General features: G+C 46.5%; 1 protein-coding gene across 1 annotated transcript in view; it reads right to left on the bottom strand.

Moving 5' to 3' along the window:
* chd9 (chromodomain helicase DNA binding protein 9) overlaps positions 1 to 21,342 on the bottom strand; it is a 99,594-nt gene that overhangs the window by 42,687 nt on the left and 35,565 nt on the right. Inside the window, 8 exon segments of the mRNA XM_048262989.1 lie at positions 288 to 409; positions 725 to 862; positions 1,822 to 1,908; positions 2,020 to 2,137; positions 2,643 to 2,698; positions 3,209 to 3,277; positions 3,803 to 3,949; positions 5,841 to 5,949. Coding sequence (XP_048118946.1) covers positions 288 to 409; positions 725 to 862; positions 1,822 to 1,908; positions 2,020 to 2,137; positions 2,643 to 2,698; positions 3,209 to 3,277; positions 3,803 to 3,949; positions 5,841 to 5,949 — 846 coding nt within the window.

Consider the following 21,342-nt stretch of genomic DNA (forward strand, 5'->3'; position numbering starts at 1 on the left):
CCACCGAAACACACACACACACACACACAAACAAACAATACTTGCACACTAACAAACCCTGCGACTGTTGACACCTCTTCCCAGAATGCCCCTCCCTATCCAAAACAGCAGCGAGAACACATCGTCCAGCACTGCGTACAAAACCCTCCCGGTCATCCCATACTGCCTGCACCGTGGGCACCTCCTGGGGTGGAGGTGGGGTGTGGTTGAGGTGGGGTGGGGTGGGGTGGAGGTGGGGGGGTGGGGTGGGGTGGAGTCAGGGCTGGGGCAAGTTGTTCCTCACGGACCTGTTGTACCAGTTGAAGAGCAGCCAGTTGACCCCCTCCAGCTGGTAGTCCCTGAGGCTGTTGCTGTTGCAGTACTCCCTCGAGTGCTCGCGCTTCTTCCACAGGCTGGCCGGGGGCCGCTCCTGAGAGAGGGACACAGAGCGGACAGAGTGGACGAGACGAGAGGAAATATTGAGAGAGTGAGTGACCGAGGTGGGGCGATGGAGAGAAAAACACACTCTGGGTTTCATGCATTTGGATGTTTATTTCTAATTGGCAGCAAGTTCTATAAACATGATGCACATGTTCTAGTCTAGTATGCAGTCGTTTGTGCAGTATGTATGTGGTGTGTGTATGTGGTGTGTAAGTGCACCATGCAGAAACGGTACACACAAAGTGGAGAGACAGGGAATGACAGCAAGTGTGTGTGTGTGTGTGTGTGTGTGTGTGTGTCATACCATCCTGCGTGAGTCTGGCTTCACTGCCTGCAGCTGCTCAAACTCCTCTATCTTAGTCTGGTCCACGTCTTCCTTCAGCTCCCATGTGCTGTCCTCGTACGGAAGGGAGCACCACTTCACCAGGTAGTACACCACCGGCTACACACACACACAGAGTAACACAGCAGAGTTATACGGAGCTAATAAGAACACAGGACACACACTCTCAAGTAATATGCAATTTGTTTGGGACCAAAACACTATTATAAAAAAAAGCACAAAAACAGCTGGGTTTCCATTCAGCTCTTTCTCATATTCTCTGTGTATTTATGAAAATTGGTCTCATGAATATGCGCATCTGCGGGTGTTGCCACTGTGTTATGTGAGTAAAAATTCTCGTAATCTAGGGAAGAGTTCTGATCAGCTGTGGGATCAAAAACATAAGGTCTTTATGGCAATGTTTATGGAAACACGCAGGTAGAAATGCAAAAAATGGCAATACATGCGAAAAAATGTGCGTTATTCCTTATGGGAATCGAGAGTTAATCCACCTCCCTAAAGCAGATCGCATTTCTATGCGCATTTGAAATGAAAATTCAATGCACATTTCAAGTGTTTCCACGTCGAGATTTCTAACTTTAATGGTCAATATACACACAAAAAAAAACATGAAAAATATCACATCAATGAAATGAAATAACCCAAGGTTTACAACATCTATCCTTGTCTTTTTACACACACATACACACCAAAGCTTCAACAGGGAAAGAGAGCATAGGCTCAACACACACATCCTTCCACACAGCCTTACACAGACACACAACCGCCCCTCCGCACACACACGCAACTGCCCCTCCCACACACACACACACACACAGATGCAGACACCCATACACACACAGATGCAGAGACCCATACACACACAGATGCAGAGACCCATACACACACACAGATGCAGAGACCCATACACACACACACACACACACACACACACACACACATACAGATCCCCTATTCAGCAGCAAACAAGAGAAATGAGAGTGTATTGAGAAGAAAGACAGAGCCAAATTGGAGTGAAATTGCGTATTATCCTGCGGACAGAGCAGAGAGGGCCCTACCTCGCCAGTGTCCTTGTCCTCACAATAGGACACCTCAAGCACCCGGTCCACCTCCACGTAGTCCGGGTTGAACGGATCCTCCTCCATCTGCCAAACACAGAAGAGCCAAGAGTACCTATTAGAGCCAGTGGTGGTGGAGGGGGGGCGGGGGCAATCTGGTTACACACACCAGTGTGTGTGTGTGTGTGTGTGGCTTACGTCTGCGAAGAAGTGTGCTCGCTGCGCCTGCTTTATTTTGAAGCGCTTGATTTTCTGCTGGATCCTCTTATCCTTCTCCAGCTGCTGCTCTGTGGCCCACTCACAATGGAGATAAGAGCTGTGGAGGGGACCAGGAGAGACGGGGGGGAGGTGTGTGTGGAGTGAGTGTGGAGTGTGTGTGTGTGTGGAATTGAGACAGGAAGAAAGAGAAGGTTTGAGTGTGCGCGTGTGTATGTGTGTAAATGTGTGTGTGTGAGAGAGCCAGAGACAGAGATAGAGAGCATGTGTGTGTGTGTGTGTGTTTGTGAGTGATAGACAGAGAGGGGGAGACATAATAATAAGCAACATCAGTCATCAAGCTGCGGTGCTTCATGTACACTCCACGGAGACCACCTTTCCATGTTCTTAAAAGCAATCCTTTAAACATGCTGCTAACGGACTAAACACACACAACAGTGCTGCTGTGTGAGAAGCTTTGGGTCCGACACGTCCGTCCCACAGATCTGGAGCTACGGGAGCCATGTGCCTCGTTCCGCTGACGCTACGCTGCCAGTGTTATGAGGAGGGCAAAGTCTCACAGGAATAATTAATCAACGCGACAGAGAACAAATATGGCCACTTACTAGTTTTTGTACTTTACAAAGAACTCCTCCACTTCAACCAGCACACCAGGAGAGACCTGTGGAGGAGATGCAAACAGACAAGACAGAGCAAAAAAGAGAGAGAGAGAGAGAGAGAGAGAAGGAGGGAGGGGAGAACGAGAGAGAACAAGCAGAAAAGAGAAAGATCAATAAATAATGAGCGACTGTAAGAGAGAGCCACTGAAGTACCAATGCAGAATGGCTGTGTTTGGTCATGGTGCAGGAAAACAGAAGGGTGAAATAAGGTGCTTTTGGTAGCTTTGTGGCATGACAAAGTAGCCTGGAGATTCCAGACCCTGGTAATCTAGAAAGATTAAGGGTCTGGCCACAAATAATGTAATGGCCCAACTCGAAGGGCAGCACCAAGCGTGCATTTGAAAAAATCTCACTGCTCAATTGGATAAGACTATACGACCAATGTTTACTGGATGGCCTGTACTGGATTTCCAGGCTAACAAAGGCCAACAGGCCAACACTTCGGTGTCAATAAACAAGAAAAGAGATAGAGTGTGCGGTGACCAAGTTTTTTATAGCTTTGTGGCATGTACCTCTTTCTTGGCAATGCGCGAGGACATGATTTTGTCGACGACAGCGCCCTCCTCTTCACTTGGGTTCTCCTGTAGGGAAAACACGCAGCATTAGTGTGCTTGATCCACCGCAGTAAGAGTGAATTTAAACTCTAAAGTATTTCAAATCTACCACACACAATCAACACTGCAGAACCACAACTAGGCAGGAGGGCAGAAGTCGAGAAAAAAAAAACATCAAAACAAAGAACAAAGTTCATTTCAACTGCTCTGATTAACAAGAGAAAAGGGAAATGAAAACTAAAAATTCAAGGCCAATAGAGCTGTAGATTATTACCATCTAGGGGGAGCAAGGAAGAGTCCAGGGGGGGTATTTTCGGAAATGAGAGAATACACAATGGCAAATCAACTCTGCTGATCATGTCACTTTCATCCACTGCACTTCAAAGTCATTCATTAATGCAGCTTAGACTGTGTTTAAACATTTAGGCTATGCATTGCATATAGTGTTATCATCATGTATTCTGTTTATGTGGTATGTGTGTATCATATTAAAATACATTATGTTTAACGTATTGTGTGTATTGTTTTGATGGAGGTAAACTGGGTCTGTACCACAAACAGCTGCACGGCAGGGTCTTTGCGTGCTGCAGTGTTGGCCTTCTTGGCTTTCACCGAAACCTTTGTTTCCTCGTCGGACACGCGAGCTTCGCCATCCTCCATGTACTTCTTCCTCTTTACCTGACGGTTAGATCTCCGCTTCTACAACGCACACACACACACGCAAATAAACACACACACGCACACACGTGCAGACACAACACACATACAGAGGAGAGAGAGAGAGAGAGAGAGAGAGAGAGAGAGAGAGAGAGAGAGAGAGAAAAAACCTTAATTGTCTGAAAGAACAATACTTTCGTTCCGGTCAGAACTTGGACCAAGCGGGCACCTCTCTTGACCCACCAAGCCACATATCAATTTCCTGATTAGCAAGCACTGTAGCCATGATGTCACTGACCCATTATCCAATAATTATAGGGCTTGGAGTGGATTTAATTAAGTTGTCACTGCGAGCACTGACATGATTCCGCCAATCACAAGATAATTAACAAAGGTGTTTCACCATCAGGGTCTAATTATCACACACCTTCCAGCTAGACAGGCAGGCAGGCAGCCATGATATTAATAGGTACACAGGCATATGATTCTCCATCTTAAAAGTTTGTTGGAGGGCATGCGTCAAAGGAAGTGAAGCCATGCGGCAAAGGGTAGAGAAACGTATGGATCGACTCTTACAAAAGATTACGTGACCAAAATTAATAAGCGCAGAATTTATTAAGACACACCACAAAAATCATGCTGTGTTTTCATATGCTGAAATTACATTTTGACTACCCATTATCTAAACATTGTGACATACTACAGCAGAGAGCCTATCAACACACACCATGCTGTATCTCTGTGTAATTAACAACTTGTTAGACGCCCTTGTTTCTGGATATCTCCTCAGCTGAGCAGGCCAGTGAGGGATTAGACCCACTCATCAACGACAGCCTCGTTCCAGACAGACCAGAGCGTCTGTGTAAGCATCTGCTTTCGCATTAATACTAATCAAATAGTGAGAACACCCCTTCAAAAATGCAACTGGTGTGTGTGTGTGTGTATGTGGGTGGGTGTGTGTGTGTGTGTGTGTTGTGCGAGGGATGCCACCTCCAAATATAACACAGTAAATGTCGCTGAGCTAAAAGTTAACTGAGTCTGTATGAGACTATCCCCCCGACTGCCGTAGATGACCGGGCGGTGCTGGTGGGACAGCTCGGGTGTGCTTTTCCTCCATTGGTGACATTGCTCACGGCTGTCAGCGCGGCAGCCCTCAGTCCCAGCATGGAGGGAGAAAGTATCAACCTAAATGAGTCATCATCAGACCATTTTAATTAAGTCTGGGTGCCATTTAATGAGGATAATTATATCTGAAGAGGCAGGGGAAGAGGGGAGTAGGAGTTCGGGGAAAAGAAAGAGGGAGAAAGAGAAAGATAGACATTCAGAGAGAGAGAGAGAGAGAGAGAGAGAAGAGAGTATGAGAGAGATAGAGAGCATGAAACGGAGAGAGATTACTCATCTCCTGTTTTCTAAATAGCAAGAGACAAGTCTATGACTATGTGCATTACTGGCATTACAGTTAAGTGAGTACTGGACTCCCGCACCCCCCACGCCCTGCCCCCACTGCCTCACATGTTCAGAGAGAGCGCCTCTACTCCGCTGCAAACCCAAACACGGCGCGGTCGACCTAGGATGCGTGGCGCCTCAGCCTCCTGGCTGTAGCATTGCGTCAACCTTTTCATGCTGGACTGATTAGGAGGGAAGCGCTTTGCATAGGACCTGGGAGCTTTCTACAGCTCCTCGGCCTTGGACACTTAAATCCATACCAGACGCACTAGAGGGGCGGTGTACACTGGAAGCACATAGCCCATACATGCAGATGTCTGTTCATGTGTACGTCTCTTATAAGAGTGTGAGTACCCATGCATGTACGCAAGTGAATAAAACATATATGTATTTGTGACTGTATTTGTGTGTGTGTACGGGAGAGAGAGAGTGTGTGTGTGTGTGTGTGTGTGTGTGTGTGTGTGTGTGTGTGTGTGTGTGGACTGACCGAGTCGTCCTCTTTGGAGCGTCGTGGTGGGGGCGGCTCATCGTCGGACAGCTCTTCCGAGGATTCTGGCTTCCGCTTCTTCTTTTTGCCAAACTTGATGACGATCTTCCTGCAGAGACAAAAGGCACAGAGGCTGAGAACACACACGCGCTCACACACACGTTAGACTTGGGAAGTACCAACCCACCCACAGGGGAAGAACGCACACACACACACACACACACACACACACACAGGACACAACTCATTTGCATGCGAGTCGACACACGCACACGTGCTCAGGCACACAGGCACACACACACACACACACACAGTCATTACTCCTAAGAGTCAGGCTCCTTTTCTCCATGCTCCACTATCTTTGTGCAAACTGGAAGGCATGTGAATAATGCATGGCTCATAATGGGGGCTGAGAAGGTCTACGTTGTACGTTGTGCTAAATAAATGACCTGCAGAGCCTTTACAGAGTGCCGTGTGGATGCTTCTCTCTCGCTCTCCTTCTGAAGTATTAATTCAGGCCAATAAATAAATAAATAAATAAATATTTACATGGACGCAAACACCCACCCACACACTACTCTATTTGCTTCTAATAAGCAGAAGAGGAGTCTCTATTATGAAATGCCTGTAGAGTGTCTATGGTGAAGTACATTAAATGGAAAACCAATAACACAAAACATAACAAAAGTACTGCGCGGAGCTGATCAAAACCTGCTTGGACCCCCCCCCACCCCCACCCACCCCTTTTCAGGGTGATCGAATGTAGTCGGCCCGACCACAGCTTGCCCGGCTGCCCGCCTCACAGGCTTCTAGATTACCGCCGGAGAATGCGCAGGCCGGGCGCGACTCAAAAGCGGACCAACCCACAACCACGAGCGTGACAACAAGTGTACAGTAAGCCATTGTTCTGGCATTTCGAGTGTGATCAAATCGTCCCAGACGGATGGGCTTCAAACACAATGGATCTGAAGGAGAGGGAGAGCGAGGGGGCGAAATCAGAGCGGTATTGTCTACAAAAGAGGCCGCACTGCATCCTATCATAGTGACGCTGGAGCAGGCAGGGTATAGGAGGAAGTCTCAGGAAATGAAAATAATATAAAAAAAAGAAAAGAACATTTATTTAGAAAGTCAAAGTGTCTACCTCACAAACACACACACACACAGGCACCTTTGCAGATGAGCGCATCAGTATGGGAGTCAGGTTGGCAGCAGGGAGTGTGTGGTCTGTGCGGTGCCTGGTAATGGTGTGTGAATATGCAGCACCACACACCTCCAGCATCCCACCCCCAGGCCCCAGACGCCAAAATCGGCCCCCCCCCACCCTCACTGACAAAAACTTTTGCAGTAGTCGCCTTATGACCAGTTAGTACCAGCAGTCCCTCCCATACCTTCCTCTAACTATTACACACACGGACACAGACCGAGAGTCCAAATTAATTTTATTCAGGTCAGAAAGACCTCTCCTGACGATACAAAAACATACAAAATAATATTTACACAGGTCCTACAGTACTTTACTGTTAATGTTCTGCTGACCAACTTCACAATGCTGACTGCTGTCAAAGTGACGTGCTAGGCAGCTATCTCAATTAAAGCAAGAACAATACGAGTTACCGAGTGGCAAACTAGCCATAATAAAGCTAATGCTAACACCATATGTGTACACTGTGTGGTGTGACTTCTGGGCTAGAATTCTTAAATGTCTGCTTCTCTGACATATTGGGACTCGCATAGTAATGGATGGACATTAGGGATGGCTCTTCCTGGAGGATGCACAGCCATTAATTACTGAATGCATTGATTGACGACTGCATGATTTGGCTCCATCTTCTACAGTCTGTGCCAATGTACAATTTTGAGGACAGCTGGAACAGAGTGGCGAATTTTAATGTGCACCGCTTTTTCAATCAATATGTGCACTCCTACTGTTAACGCCATTTTCAGCTGATTTATAAGAGCAGATCGAAGCCAGAGAGGCCAGGCTGTGCAGAGTGCAGTTGCGGCGTTGAATTCCACCTTCCAAATGTCAAGATTACCAATCTTTACACACACACACACAGGCAGGCAGGCAGGCGTGTGCACACACACACAGACAGACAGGAGTGCTTCATTTATACACACAACATTGACATTTTCAAAACAAAACTTGTGCAGTTCAGTTGACTCTTGCTGAGAAGCAAGCCCCTAGGAGGCCACACATGTAGGTTAAGATCTGGTTTCATGGTGGCATTCTCACCACCTGCGCCATAACCTCAATCAGACGGCTGCCCAGCCAAGATCGCCTGCTGAAGGATGACCTGTGTGGCCAGGTGATTTTGGCATTCAGCGCAGAGGCCTTATTAACCTAGCAATTTCCACATTATTGCATGTCATTTACTGGCCTAATCTACTCCACAATAATTTCATGTTTGACAAATTTGACCAAAGTTATTATGGTGTAATGGGAAAATAGCAACCAATTAAATAACCGCCTCTGGGTCTATAATTTCCTCTGCCATGCAGGCCACTGTAAAGGACCAGTGCATGCATGCCCACCTGGACCCGAGAGTCGTACACTACACTGCCAGCCCTGGACTTCACATTTCAAAGAGAGGTCTGAATGGAAAATTAATCATTTCCACCTCTGCTGATGAAGTATTTCAATTAACCACACAGGGCAGAGACAGCTGGCCATGAAAAGGCATGCTTCAGTGGCACCCTGGATCACACTACTTGGCTAGCCTACATCGATCACCCTCTCCAAGTCTGCTACTGCTGATGTAGTCCATGCTGCAGGGAACAGACCTGTGTGTGTGTGTGTGTGTGTGTGTGTGTGTGTGTTAGCCTGGGGTGTAACCTCTGAAATCCACACACCCGATCCAGGGTGGGGTGGGACACCATGTTCACCACCACAAAGTGCCTTCAGTTGTGCACAGAGGCTTTAAAGGGTCTGTTTTCCAAATCTAGTTTGACTGTAATAGTGCGTTTGGAAGACTAGTGGCAGTAAGGAGTTTTCATAGAACACTAGCAAGGACGCTAGTAATTTCAAAACACACCCTTGAGAAAGGGAACTAGAAGTCCTGCTTCCTGTGTCAGCTGTCTAGACACCATTGTGTGTGCGCGCGCGTGCGTGCGTCAGCCTGTTCAAGAGTCATATCTGTGTCTCAACAAACCATCAGCCAACAACTCCAAAACAATTCCACATGTGCAATGTGCATTCATACTCACATACACACACACACGACACACAGAGTATTACCTGTGTGAAAGTGACTGTCATTTAACTGATGCACTGGCACAAACTGGCACAGTTGGCAGAGTATGTGTCAGAGGCAGAGGACAAGAGTTTGCCAGAGATAGAGAGACGGAGCAAGAGAGAAAGGAAAAGAAAAGAGAGAGAGAGAGAGAGAGAGAGAGAGAGAGAGAGAGAGAGAGAGAAAGAAAGAAAGAGAGAGACACGATTCTCAAGCAGAGGGAGAAAATTACTAGTACAGATATGAATGTGACATATAACTATAACTATGTCTGTATGTAAGAATGTGAGAGTGTGGTTTGTGGTGCCTGTGTGTGTGTGTGTGTGTGTGTGTGTGTGTGTGTGTGTGTGTGTGTGTGTGTACTTAATGGTCCATTTCCCTACAGTCATGACAGCACAGAAAGGGAGTGTGTGTGCGCACGCATACGGGCATGTGCGCGTGTGTGTGTGTGTGTGTGTGTGTGTGTGTGTGTGTGTGTGTGAGAGCAGATACTTCACTCTGAACAGGTACAGTGCAGCTCTGCGTAAATGTTCTAAACGACCTATATAGCCACCGATCAAACACACACACTGACAATACAACAGCTCCTGGGGCAGAATCCTGTATTTCTCTTTTCTGTGTGTGTGTGTGTGTGTGTGTGTGTGTGTGTGTGTGTGTGTGTGTGTGTAGTGTGTGTGTGTAGGTTTGTGTGCATATGTCGGAACGAAAGAAAGAGAGGTTGCAGGAATATTGTGATTCACAACGTCAGGCATACTCCTTCTTCCGTCTTCCCCTTTCCTCCTGCCCCCCCCCTCTCTTTCCCTCCCCCTCTCTTTCTCTCTCCCTCCCTCTCTCTTTCTCTCTCTCTCCCTCCCTCTCTCTTTCTCCACTGCCTTCTCATCTTTCTCAAAGCCAGAGGCACACTACCTCGTGCTGTCTAGTAGAAGCCCATAGAGTGGGGCTGACACGCAAGTGCGAACACAACCACAACACACACAGCATTTGCCATAATATCAAATGCTGCACTCCATCAGACTCTCTCTCTCTCACACACACGCATACAAAAACACACACACACAAAAACACACACAAAAACACTCAGATCCACACGCACTTGCGAGCATGGCATGCCGTGACTGAGCGATCCCTCATCTGATGGGGTGAGGTGGCACAGCAGCCTGCTGCCTCTAGCCATCACCAGAGAGAGGGACATGGAGATGGGGATGAGGAGAGGGAGAGGGGGAGGGGTGAGAGAGAGAGAGAGAGAGAGGGGTAGGGTGAAAGAGAAAGAGAGAGAGAGAGAGAGAGATAGAGAGGGGTAGGGTGAAAGAGAGAGAGGAATTTGAAGGGTAAGGGAGAGCTAGAGAAAGGGGAGAGCAGAGCCAGACAGAGGCTCACACCGCACACACACACACACACACACATCATATAAATCCACCCGAGAGGAGAGCGAGAGCTGAGAGTGGATGACCTATGTCCTACTTTGGCTCACGGATGGAGCAGACAGCACGGAATATGAGACATGGCGGTCCACGGCTGGGCACTGGGGCAGAGCGCTGAGCGCTGAGAGAGGTGGACATGCGCTGAGCCCTGAGAGGGGTGGACATGGGCGAGTCCTGAGAGGGGTGGACATGGGCGAGTCCTGAGAGGGGTGGACATGGGCGAGTCCTGAGAGGGGTGGACATGGGCGAGTCCTGCCATGGGCTTCGGCCCGCCGGCATCTCACCACCAGCAGCCAAACTCAATCAGCAGCACTGACGTAAACGCAACAGAGACATAAATATCAGAGAGAGAGACAGAGATAGATATCCCTTCTGGTTTTGTGATTCAATCTTTCTCGCACACACACAAACACACACAGTTCGGTTGGGAATGCATTTGAGTGTGATTACGTGCAGGAGTGCATAGTTGTCGATTCACACAGAAGCCCATCTGTTGTGGACAGCCGCACACTGCGCGCTACAATACACACACACACGCCATTGACACACGCACAACGCACACACGCACAATATCTTTTACGCACACATCACCGCATACCCACACACACACACACACACACACTATCATGTCCTCAACCTCATTCTCCTTCACCCGCTCCAGATGAAATTACACTTTGCTAATATGCACCACAATGTGACTCAGCCGGTTGCCTGGCAACGCACCGCATGGCAAGAGAGAGGGGGAAGCTGGTGGTGGTGTGGGTAGTGGCAATGACATCACTTCCTGTGAATGACATGCAAAGCCCGGGAGCAGCAGATGTGAAATGACACTAACCCTACGGAGCCAAACAGATTACTGTGTGTGTTTCTGCTTCTGTGTGTGTGTGCGTGTGTGTGTGTGTGTGTCATGCGTGAATGTAAGTATGTGTGTCATGCGTGAATGTAAGTGTGTGTGTGTGTGTGTGTGTGTGTGAGAGTGAGAGGAAGAGAGAAACATTGTCATGGTGTGGGGTGGGTGTTATTAGCAAATATCACACCTCTAGTTTCTTCATAAGGCACACATAAAAGTGTACGACACCTACAGGTCAATTTGGAGCCCAGCGCAACACACAAACACACACACACACAAATCACACAACAAAAAAACAGCGCCTGACAGACTAGCTGTGGCACATGCCTGTGTGCGCCTGTGTGTGCGTGCTTGTGTGCATGGGTGAATGTGAGTTTGTGTGTACCTGTAGAGGAGAGACAGTGGAAACATGTGACACTTGAATCCATTTTCACAGGCTGCTGAGAGAGGTCTCTTGGCTGTGTGCCTCTGAGATGACTGCTGATACCACACACCACCACCTCCTCCTCCACCTCCTACTCCTCCACCTCCTACTCCTCCACATGAGCCAAGTCACTCCACCACCAGCGAGAGTCGAGTGAGATCATCTCAGCCCGTGCTCTGCCCTATGCGTGTTTAGCACAGCCACCCAGTCAGTGTGAGATGGTGTATGTTAGACGGCATCATGGGCAGAGGCCCAGATCACCAGACGGGTCCACTAGCAGCCACACATACACACACAGCCACACATGTACACACATACACACACAGCCACACATGTACACACACACACCAGGGATGGAAATTAAATATTTTTTCTACCTGCCACTGTGGCTGGTGGATTCCAAAATCTACCAGCCACTCAACTTTTTTACCAGCCACTAGAGAAACGGCATGAAAATGTGATATCATGATTATAGTAGGCTACCCAAAATGATCACGGTAATCAGCATTATTGCAATATGACTAAATTGTGCTGAAATTTGCCCTAAACCTACCAGCTGTCCTCCAAGCACAGTAGCAACAAAACTAAAAGTCAATAGAACCACATTCATATTCTATAGTGTCTTGTCATAAAAGTGGTGTGGCTCCTTTAAGACTCCGTTTCTGTGAGTTCTGGAGCATCCTATAATTCAGCCCTCCAACTTGATCTAACTATAGTGTACATCATCTAATTTAAATATTTACAGGTATCAAGGCTATATTTTTAACATTTAGCATTTATTTTCTATTTGGCCCGTTATAAAATCATGCACTGAACAATTTAAGCACAGCTCAGCTTTAAGAAATGTAATATGCATGCTTAGCATTTTGTGAACCTACATTGAAAAAACTCTGGTTGTACAGTTATCTAGGCAATATTGTTAACATTTATTTTGTATTTGGCCTTATCGTGTATGACAAAAGCCCAAAGTTGGAGACCGTGTAGACAGTTGCTTCAATTTCAAAACCGGATTACTCTGGAACGGCTATAACTTGTATAAGGGAATGCTTTACACCTTTGTGTTCGGTAAGTTCTGCTGTTTATTCTGATATACGGTTTGTAATTTCTTGAATGAAAAATTTGAGAGATATTCCACCACGACGAATGGGTGTGGAGATGTCCGTCTGTCTGCCACCTAGGTCTAAATAGCAGCGTGTTGAGGGCCGGATTAAAATAGCTATACGGGCCAATTCAAAAGAGAACTATTTAGGTGAGAATATTAGCCTGTGGAGATATAACGGAGATCCACAGATCTCACTAGATTTATGTCTATGCAGTCATCCTGAAATAATCTAGCAGTGGCACATGAAAGCATAGTGACAGTTTCTTAATGGTAGTGAAGTGAAAGTGAAGCGCTGCACCAGTGCCTATAGGCTATGCTGCGTGGTGGCTCACTACGAAGTTGTAGAACTTCAAATCAGCTGATTTACCCTTATAGGCTGGTAACGTTAGGCTACATGATCCCTACAGACACTTTCTTCTTTTTAACCGTCAATAAGTACGAAAATTAGACCGGATCTGACAATTTGTGGTATGTTAGTAGTTCTACCCGCCACAGTGGCTGGTAAGTTGACCAAATTCACCCGCCAGCGCACAAAACTACCCACATTTTAATTTCCATCCCTGATACACACAGCCACACATGTACACACATACACACACAGCCACACATGCACACACAGCCACACATGTACACACAGCCACACATGTACACACACACATACACACACGCACACATGTACACACGTACACACATGTACACACACACACACAGTACACACACACACACACACACACATGTATGTACACACGTACACACACACACACACACACACACACACACACACACACACACACACACACACACACACACACACATACACATGTACACACGTACACACGTACACACATGTACACACACACACACACACACACAGCCACACACACACAGCCACACACACACAGCCACACACACACAGCCACACACACACAGCCACACACACACAGCCACACACACACACTCTGCCAGGTTAAGGGCTGGGTGCAGAGCAGCCACACACACACACACACACACACACATACACACACACACACACAGCCATGTTAAGGGCTGGGTGCAGAGCAGCCACACACACACACACACACACACACACACACACACTGCCATGTTAAGGGCTGGGTGCAGAGCAGCCACACACACACACACACACACACACACACACACACACACACTGCCATGTTAAGGGCTGGGTGCAGAGCAGCCGTACTGCCACAGAATGAGGAGTGCAGCAGAAGCAGGCTAGTGGTGGAGCTCTAGCAGAGAGTAAGCAAGGCAACTCATGCAACAGCGCCTCTACCTTTGCAGATGATAGATCAAAAGGATATGAAGTAAAAATGTATCTCATCACAAATAATCAACTGAATGTGAAATGAGAATGAGAACACTTTCTCAATACAGAACCATGTTTAAAGTAGAAGGAGGCTTCCTAAATAAGATTGGGGATTTTTTTAATTATTTAAAAAAAGGATTTATATAGGCTGGAAGGCCCTAATTAAAACTAATTGGTGCAATATATGGGCTATGCTAAGTGCATAGTGTATGGTAGGTAGGTACGTGTATTCTCATGATAAATAGTCTACATCACTAAGACCTGTACCTGTTAGAACTAAAGACAGCAATCCAAAAGAGTCAGAGAAGCGACCTTACGCTAGGGAGATTACACACTAAAACAACCGTTCTGCTTTTGGCAAAAGGCTAACATTCTCCTCTTATCCTGACAATACATTTAGCTCAAGTTGAGACTATTTTAGTATTGTTATTTGAAGTTGAGCTATGGCCAAAGCGTTTCTGTGGCCAGTCGAACTGTCCTCTCAACCAGGGCTTCACCATCAAGGAGGACAGCGTGTCCTCGCGTTGTGTGGTGTTTGTTTGTGCCGTGGTCAAAAGGAATGTCTGGTCTGTGTGTGCGCGCTGGGACTTTTAGAGGTTAAGGATCTGACCGCTGCTTGCCTCTCACGCACCGTTGTGTAATGTTGCGTCGTGTTGTGTAGCGTAGGTGGCACGCTTGCTTATGCATGCACAAGCACACTCTCTCTCACACACACACACACACACGCAGATTTGAGTGTTTTATAAGGCCACCCAGGGGATACTTCACTAGTCAACACATTACACACTTACCACCCTCGGAGGACCACACACACACACACACACACACACACACCAAGACAGAACAAGAACAAGGAAAATGGCAAAAAAAAGGAAGGCAGACAGAAAAAAAAAGCAACCAAGAAAAAAAATAAAGAATGAGGAAGGGAGAGAGAGAGAGTGAGGGAGAGAGAGAGTGAGTGTGACCTTCAGGCCATCCTTGAAGATACAGGGCCGAACCTAACGGTCCGAATTTAAAGCCAGACCTTCATTCCCAGAGGCAACATGCTTTAATAAGCACAATTAAGCTCACTATGGGCCTACATAAAATCCCCCTAAAATAGTGTTTCTACCCTCAGTATCCACTTTCCAAATGTTAAGTCTAAGTTTTCCACAAAATCTGCAACCAACCAAAATATGTTTGTAACTTAAAAAAAAAACAAATTATCATCTGAAATAATGGGTTCTTTGAAATGTATTCTTTGACACCACATTAATTTAAATAACAAGCCTAAGGCATCTATGCAATCAAAACTTCAATGTAATATACACCAAACTCCACACGTTCCTTAACTGAGAATATAATAGGCGATAAAACATTAGCACCACAGGACTTTCATTTATTAAAAATGATTGTCCAGCTCACAGCAATCTTACGTTGCTTAGAGGCGATATTCACAGTTTACAGTATCACATTAAAATCAGCGTTCATGCAGGCACAAGGCATGACTTCCAATGAGCCTCCAATGACACACTACTTGTGCACTACGTGTGTCACTGGTCGTCCACACAGTGCCTGTCGGGAGGACGGCCTGTGTTAAAGGGACACCAGGCAAGCCTGATGCTTTTTCTCTACCAAACTCCCCCTCGCTCGGTCTGAAGCTCTTTTCCTTTTCTTTGCGTCTTCAGTCAAGGGTTTTCGCTGCTTCTTCGCCGGCTCTGCCATTATACACACGTTTGCAACAATCTCTAGCGTTTCGTTAGCCTGCCTCTGTGCTGTAAACTGATCCTGCTTCGGTCGGCGGTTAGGATACACTGAACTTGCAAGTGGGATATTCTTCCTACAGGCAGTAGGGGAGAGAGCCTTCATTCGCCCGTAATGAGTCATTTAACCACAAAACCGACTTACTTAAGATGATTAATTAACACGAAAACGTTGCCTGGTGTCCCTTTAAAGCCCAGCCCAGTCTGGCAGTGTCCAGACCACATGTCATTCACACCCAGGAGGCTCTGTTTTACTCTGCGAGCTGCTGGACCTGGCTGGTCCCAACCTCACACTACTGCTGCTGCCTGTCCAGCTCTGCTCCCAATCCCCTGATTGCAGCTCTGGTACACACAACTCAACGTCTACCAGAACACTCCACACACACAGAGAGTAAACGATGCGTCACCACATTCACCCTACTTCCTGTTATGCAGAGTGATGACAGGGAGGGGACAACCAGAGAGGGAGGAGAGGGAGAGAGAGAGAGAGCGCGAGAGAGAAAGAGAGAGAGAGAGAGCGAGAGAGAGAGAGAGAGAGAGAGAGAGAGAGAGAGAGAGAGAGAGAGAGAGAGAGAGAGAGAGAGAGAGAGAGAGAGAGAGAGAGAGAGAGAGAGCTGAGAGGGGAGAGAGAGAGAGAGAGAGAGAGAGAGAGAGAGAAAGAGAGAGGGGGGGGGAGCCAGGGTAGGATGAAAGGGAATAGAGAGAGATGATGAAAAAGAGAGCTTGTAACATCTGTGTGCATATGTGTGTGTGTGTGTGTGTGTGTGCACACATGTGTATGTGTGCTGCTTAATTGTCAGTAGTTCTGTCCATATAGCGACGCTCATGTACACAAATTAATAGGGAGGATCTGTAAACATGATCACCACCCAGTGAGATTTAATTAGCGCCCAACATCAACATACTGAGCAAACAAGGCCCAGAATTTTCCTTTATTGAGCCACTGATTCCAATATTTTCATCGGATACACGCACACACACTCTCTCTCTCTCTCTCACACACACACAAAAACACAAACATAAACACACACACACACACACACACACACTTCTAACAAAGCTTTTTCATTGGCCATCTACTGCAGGCCGCACAAGGTGGTCTCTGCCACAAGTTCTAGTTCATTAACTTTGTCTCAGAGGCTGTGGCAATTAGGGAATCATGACCAATTAATATTTACAAAGCCTACACACTTCCAGGCTCGCGCGCTGTGGTGCCTTCTGATAAAAATTCAAGCTTGTGTGGGACTAACTTGGAATGCTAACAGGATCCCCCCCCCCCCATTTTTACATCCATGGCACCTCCGCAGAGTGGGTTTCTACAGTTAATATACCTTACAACGTACGATCCCTTCACATTCTGACATATACAAAACACAAATATAAAATAAAGTGCCGACACTGCACTGTATCTCAGGAGTAAACAAGGCCACAGAATTATGCACTTCCATACATCAAAACGTCTGCTGATGCGAGGTCGACGGGAGGAGGGGACGTTAAAAGGACACGTCCACCTCTGAGGCGACTCGCTGCATGGAGCTCCGTCTGAATTTCCCCTAGGGATCAATAAAGTATTTATTCCTATCTATCTATCTATCTATCTATCTATCTATCTATCTATCTATCTATCTATCTATCTATCTATCTATCTATCTAAACTCCATGCCCGAGTTGGTCACCCTGAAGGCAGCACTAGAGCAGACACTGGTTCAGCCTAACGCTGGGTACAACTCCAGACATGCCTGCTTGACAATGTGCCGTAATGAGCCAAGTGCATGAGGCGGCAGGAGAATATTGCATACAGTATGAGGCGGGCTGCAGCGCTGGAGAGGGAAGTCAGATGGGGAGAAGAGGTGGAGTTTGGAATGAGTGAATGAGTGCGGGGCATGCTCAGACACTACTAAACCCAATACGCATTATTCAGGCTGGGATGGTATCTTTAACAGAGTGCAGGTCGTCTGGGTGTAATATGAGATGGGAGTTTGCCGGATTTGACGTATGTGTACCCACACACAAACAAAAAGGAAAAGTGAAGAAAAAAGTAATGGTGCTTTAGCGCTTTTTGTAACGACACTGTATGAAAAGAACACACACACACACACACACACAGAGATCTCTGCTGCTCTTGTTTTGCCTATCTCCAGCCTCTAGACTACTCCACTGTATACATCATTCAGCCATGTGATATTAGATGATTTTTAGATTCGATTAGATTCAACTTTGAATTGTACTGATTGTACTGAGTACAAGTACAGAGACAACAAAATGCAGTTTGCATTTAAGTGCAAAAAAGCTAAAAAGAGAAATGTGATATGTAGTATAGACAGGTGGTGCAGTATAAACAGAACAATACATATAGTGCAGTGTAGACAGTAATATGCAGCTAAGAAAGTGGAATGGTTTACAGTAATATAAATGTTAATATGTGCAGTGTATTAGCAGTTACCTTATAAGAACAGAATAAATATGGAAATGCACCATGTATGAACAATGTAGTAGTAGTGACATTATATGAGTAGTAAAAATAATATAGATATAGGCAGTGTATTAACAGTAACATTATAAAAACAGAATAAATATGGATATTCAGTATGAACAGGTTCATATTCATGTAAAAGATGATTTTTATAACATAGTAGTTGAATAGATCTGGGTATTTATGCTATGGGGGCATTTGGGTGATTCTAAGTGTGCTCCCTCCCTGAGCTGTTTACAATTTGCACTTCAGCCTGCAAACCTAATTATTGATTACTGTGACACAGGCAGTTAACTGCAATCCCCTTTTCCTGTTCACTGCTAACAGCACCTCAGGACCTGTTGTTGCTAAACTCCTGTGTTCTACAAAATGGGATGCCATTGAACACATGGAAACAATGACTGTTTCTGAATTGTTTTATAGCTGCAGCGGTGGCTAAGCTAACAGCTGTGTTTATATGCAAACACGAGAGATGGAGCTAACAGCGCTCGTGGCAATACGCACCCCCACAGCCTGACATTTTATAACTTAGCACCCAGATTTCACCAAACAACGGGTGCTTCTCACTTAGAGTTTAGACGCAATAACTTAACAAATAAAACAGCATATGGTTAGAAGATGCTCTGTGTGCTTTTTCAGCAGGCTGATAATCACAGCATGCAGGGCTGGAGTGTGAGCTAACAAAAATGTGAAAAATCTCAAGAGACAGAAGTATGTGTGTGTGCATGTGTGTTTGTAGGTGTAACAAAGGAGCGCCCTGCCTCTGATGACGCTGTAATTCAGCAGGTATGTGAGAGGGAGAGGCCAATGTTCTGTCCTACAGCTCTGCCATCAATAGCAATGACCTATGCTAGGCTAAACACACACACACACAGTGAGCTCTCTGTGACATTCGGTCAGTCCTTCATCTGATCCACCCATCCTCGCAGTCTTTTTTCCCCTTCCACCTACACTGCAGAGCGCACTTGCATACAACCCCCTTCAATATGTCAAAGTTCACCCTTCATGGCTGGGGGGGGGGGGGTTCCCCTCTCCAATAAATAATGTGTTTTTGACTCAGTGCCTAGTTGATTCTCTCTCTCTCTCTCTCTCTCTTCTCCCTGTTTCTTCTCCTCTCTCCTCTGTCTAGGACTCTAAGCTCTCCCCTCCGGGGTCTTAGGTTTCTGAAGCCTTTGTTCTCTTCTTGGCCTCTCTTGTCAGGATCCTTTGCCCTGCCCTCTCATCTCTGTTTCCCCTCAGGGTCAGGGTGATCCCCACTCTCACTCCCTCACTTTTCCTTGCGCGCTCGCTCTCTCTTCTCTCTCTCATTTCTCTCTCATTCTCTCTCTCATTCTCTCTCTCATTCTCTCTCTCATTCTCTCTCTCATTCTCTCTCTCATTCTATCCCTTCCCTGAGGGCTACTGCTGGAGCCCAGGGACCAATCTCTCTTCACTGTGGATTACCTGCGGAAGTATGCAGTTCAAGTGCAGGGTTGTGCGCGTGTGTGTGTGTGTGTGTGTGTGTGTGTGTGTGTGTTTGTGTGTGTGTGTGGCAGACAGACATATATGTGACACAGGCACACATACACACACTCAGGAAAACAAACAGACACAGAAACACACACACACACACACACACACACACACACACACGAACACAGAGACAGCACAAGCTCAGGCTGAGGTAATGAGTCTTTCAGGAGGTTAGCAGTGCTGCGGCAGGGCACACACAGGGAGAGAAGACTGCATTAATATTTCACCAGAGAAAAGCTGGGCGGTGCACACTTGGGTTCCTGCTATGCCATGAAACCTCCCCTGAGCAACATGAACACCACTACTTACACACACACACACACACACACACACGGTGATACAGACGCACACACAGCAGCCTTGCCACTAACTCATAAAGCTCAATGTATCATACATCCAGCCTCCCGTCCCACGTACAGACATGCACACACACCCATACACTTGAAACCTCATTTTATTTCAGCTACGCAAAGGAGGAGCCACCGGTGGAGAGGGAACAGAAACACTCATTCACACACACACACAGATCAGGAGTCCCAGCTTCCTCACAGCCTGCCCAGATGGAACACTAGCAGAACATCTACCTACACACACACACACACACACACACAGTACACCGTACACCACACACACACACACACACACACACACACACTGTAAAGCTCTGCACTCAGTCCTAGATAACAGTCTAAGCTCTAGGTCACGGCTCTACACAGGAAGTTCTCAGGCCTGCTCCAGTTAGCATTAGCATTAGCAATAGCATTAGCAAGCAGCTTTGGCTGCCTTCCAAGCACCCTGACCCAGAAGCCCAGCAGCCCAAGGGCCTACCCCAAATACTCTCAGATCCAGGCCTTGGGGACAGGTCTAGCCTGTGATGACAGATATACTTATTAACGTAATTATCTTTTTTTCCCCTTTCCAACATCAGAAGCATGATTGCTTCACAACCCTGATTTATTTAATCCTGCTGTATTCTGCTGGCTCTTGCATAACAAATTCATTTAAATAGGAGACCATAGACCATATGTGGTCATTGGACAGGGATTTTACCACTTGAGCATCGTGTAAATAATTCCTGACAACATTACTGAGCAAAAGCAGTAAAGAGTGACATATGGAATAAAATCTCTTGCTTGTCAAGGAACTAAATCATTAAGGTTTATTCCTCAGGGAGTTGTGTCTCTCTGTTTACTACCGTGAAGTACCTGTAGCTGTACCGAGCGAGCATGTTGTGTGCTGCTTCCACCTACTCACTTGCCACGTCTGCTAGATCGCTTGAATAGACATTATTGTTTGTTTTTCATTTATTGCTGAAGTATTTGGGTCAGTTAGATAGCTAGGCTAATCCAGGAGCGCTTGGCTGACTGACGCAAAGCTGTAGTTTTTCTAGCCTAGTTTTCACTGCAAGCCAGGCCAAA

The sequence above is a fragment of the Alosa alosa genome, chromosome 14 (assembly GCF_017589495.1).
Source record: "Alosa alosa isolate M-15738 ecotype Scorff River chromosome 14, AALO_Geno_1.1, whole genome shotgun sequence".
NCBI lineage: Eukaryota > Metazoa > Chordata > Actinopteri > Clupeiformes > Clupeidae > Alosa > Alosa alosa.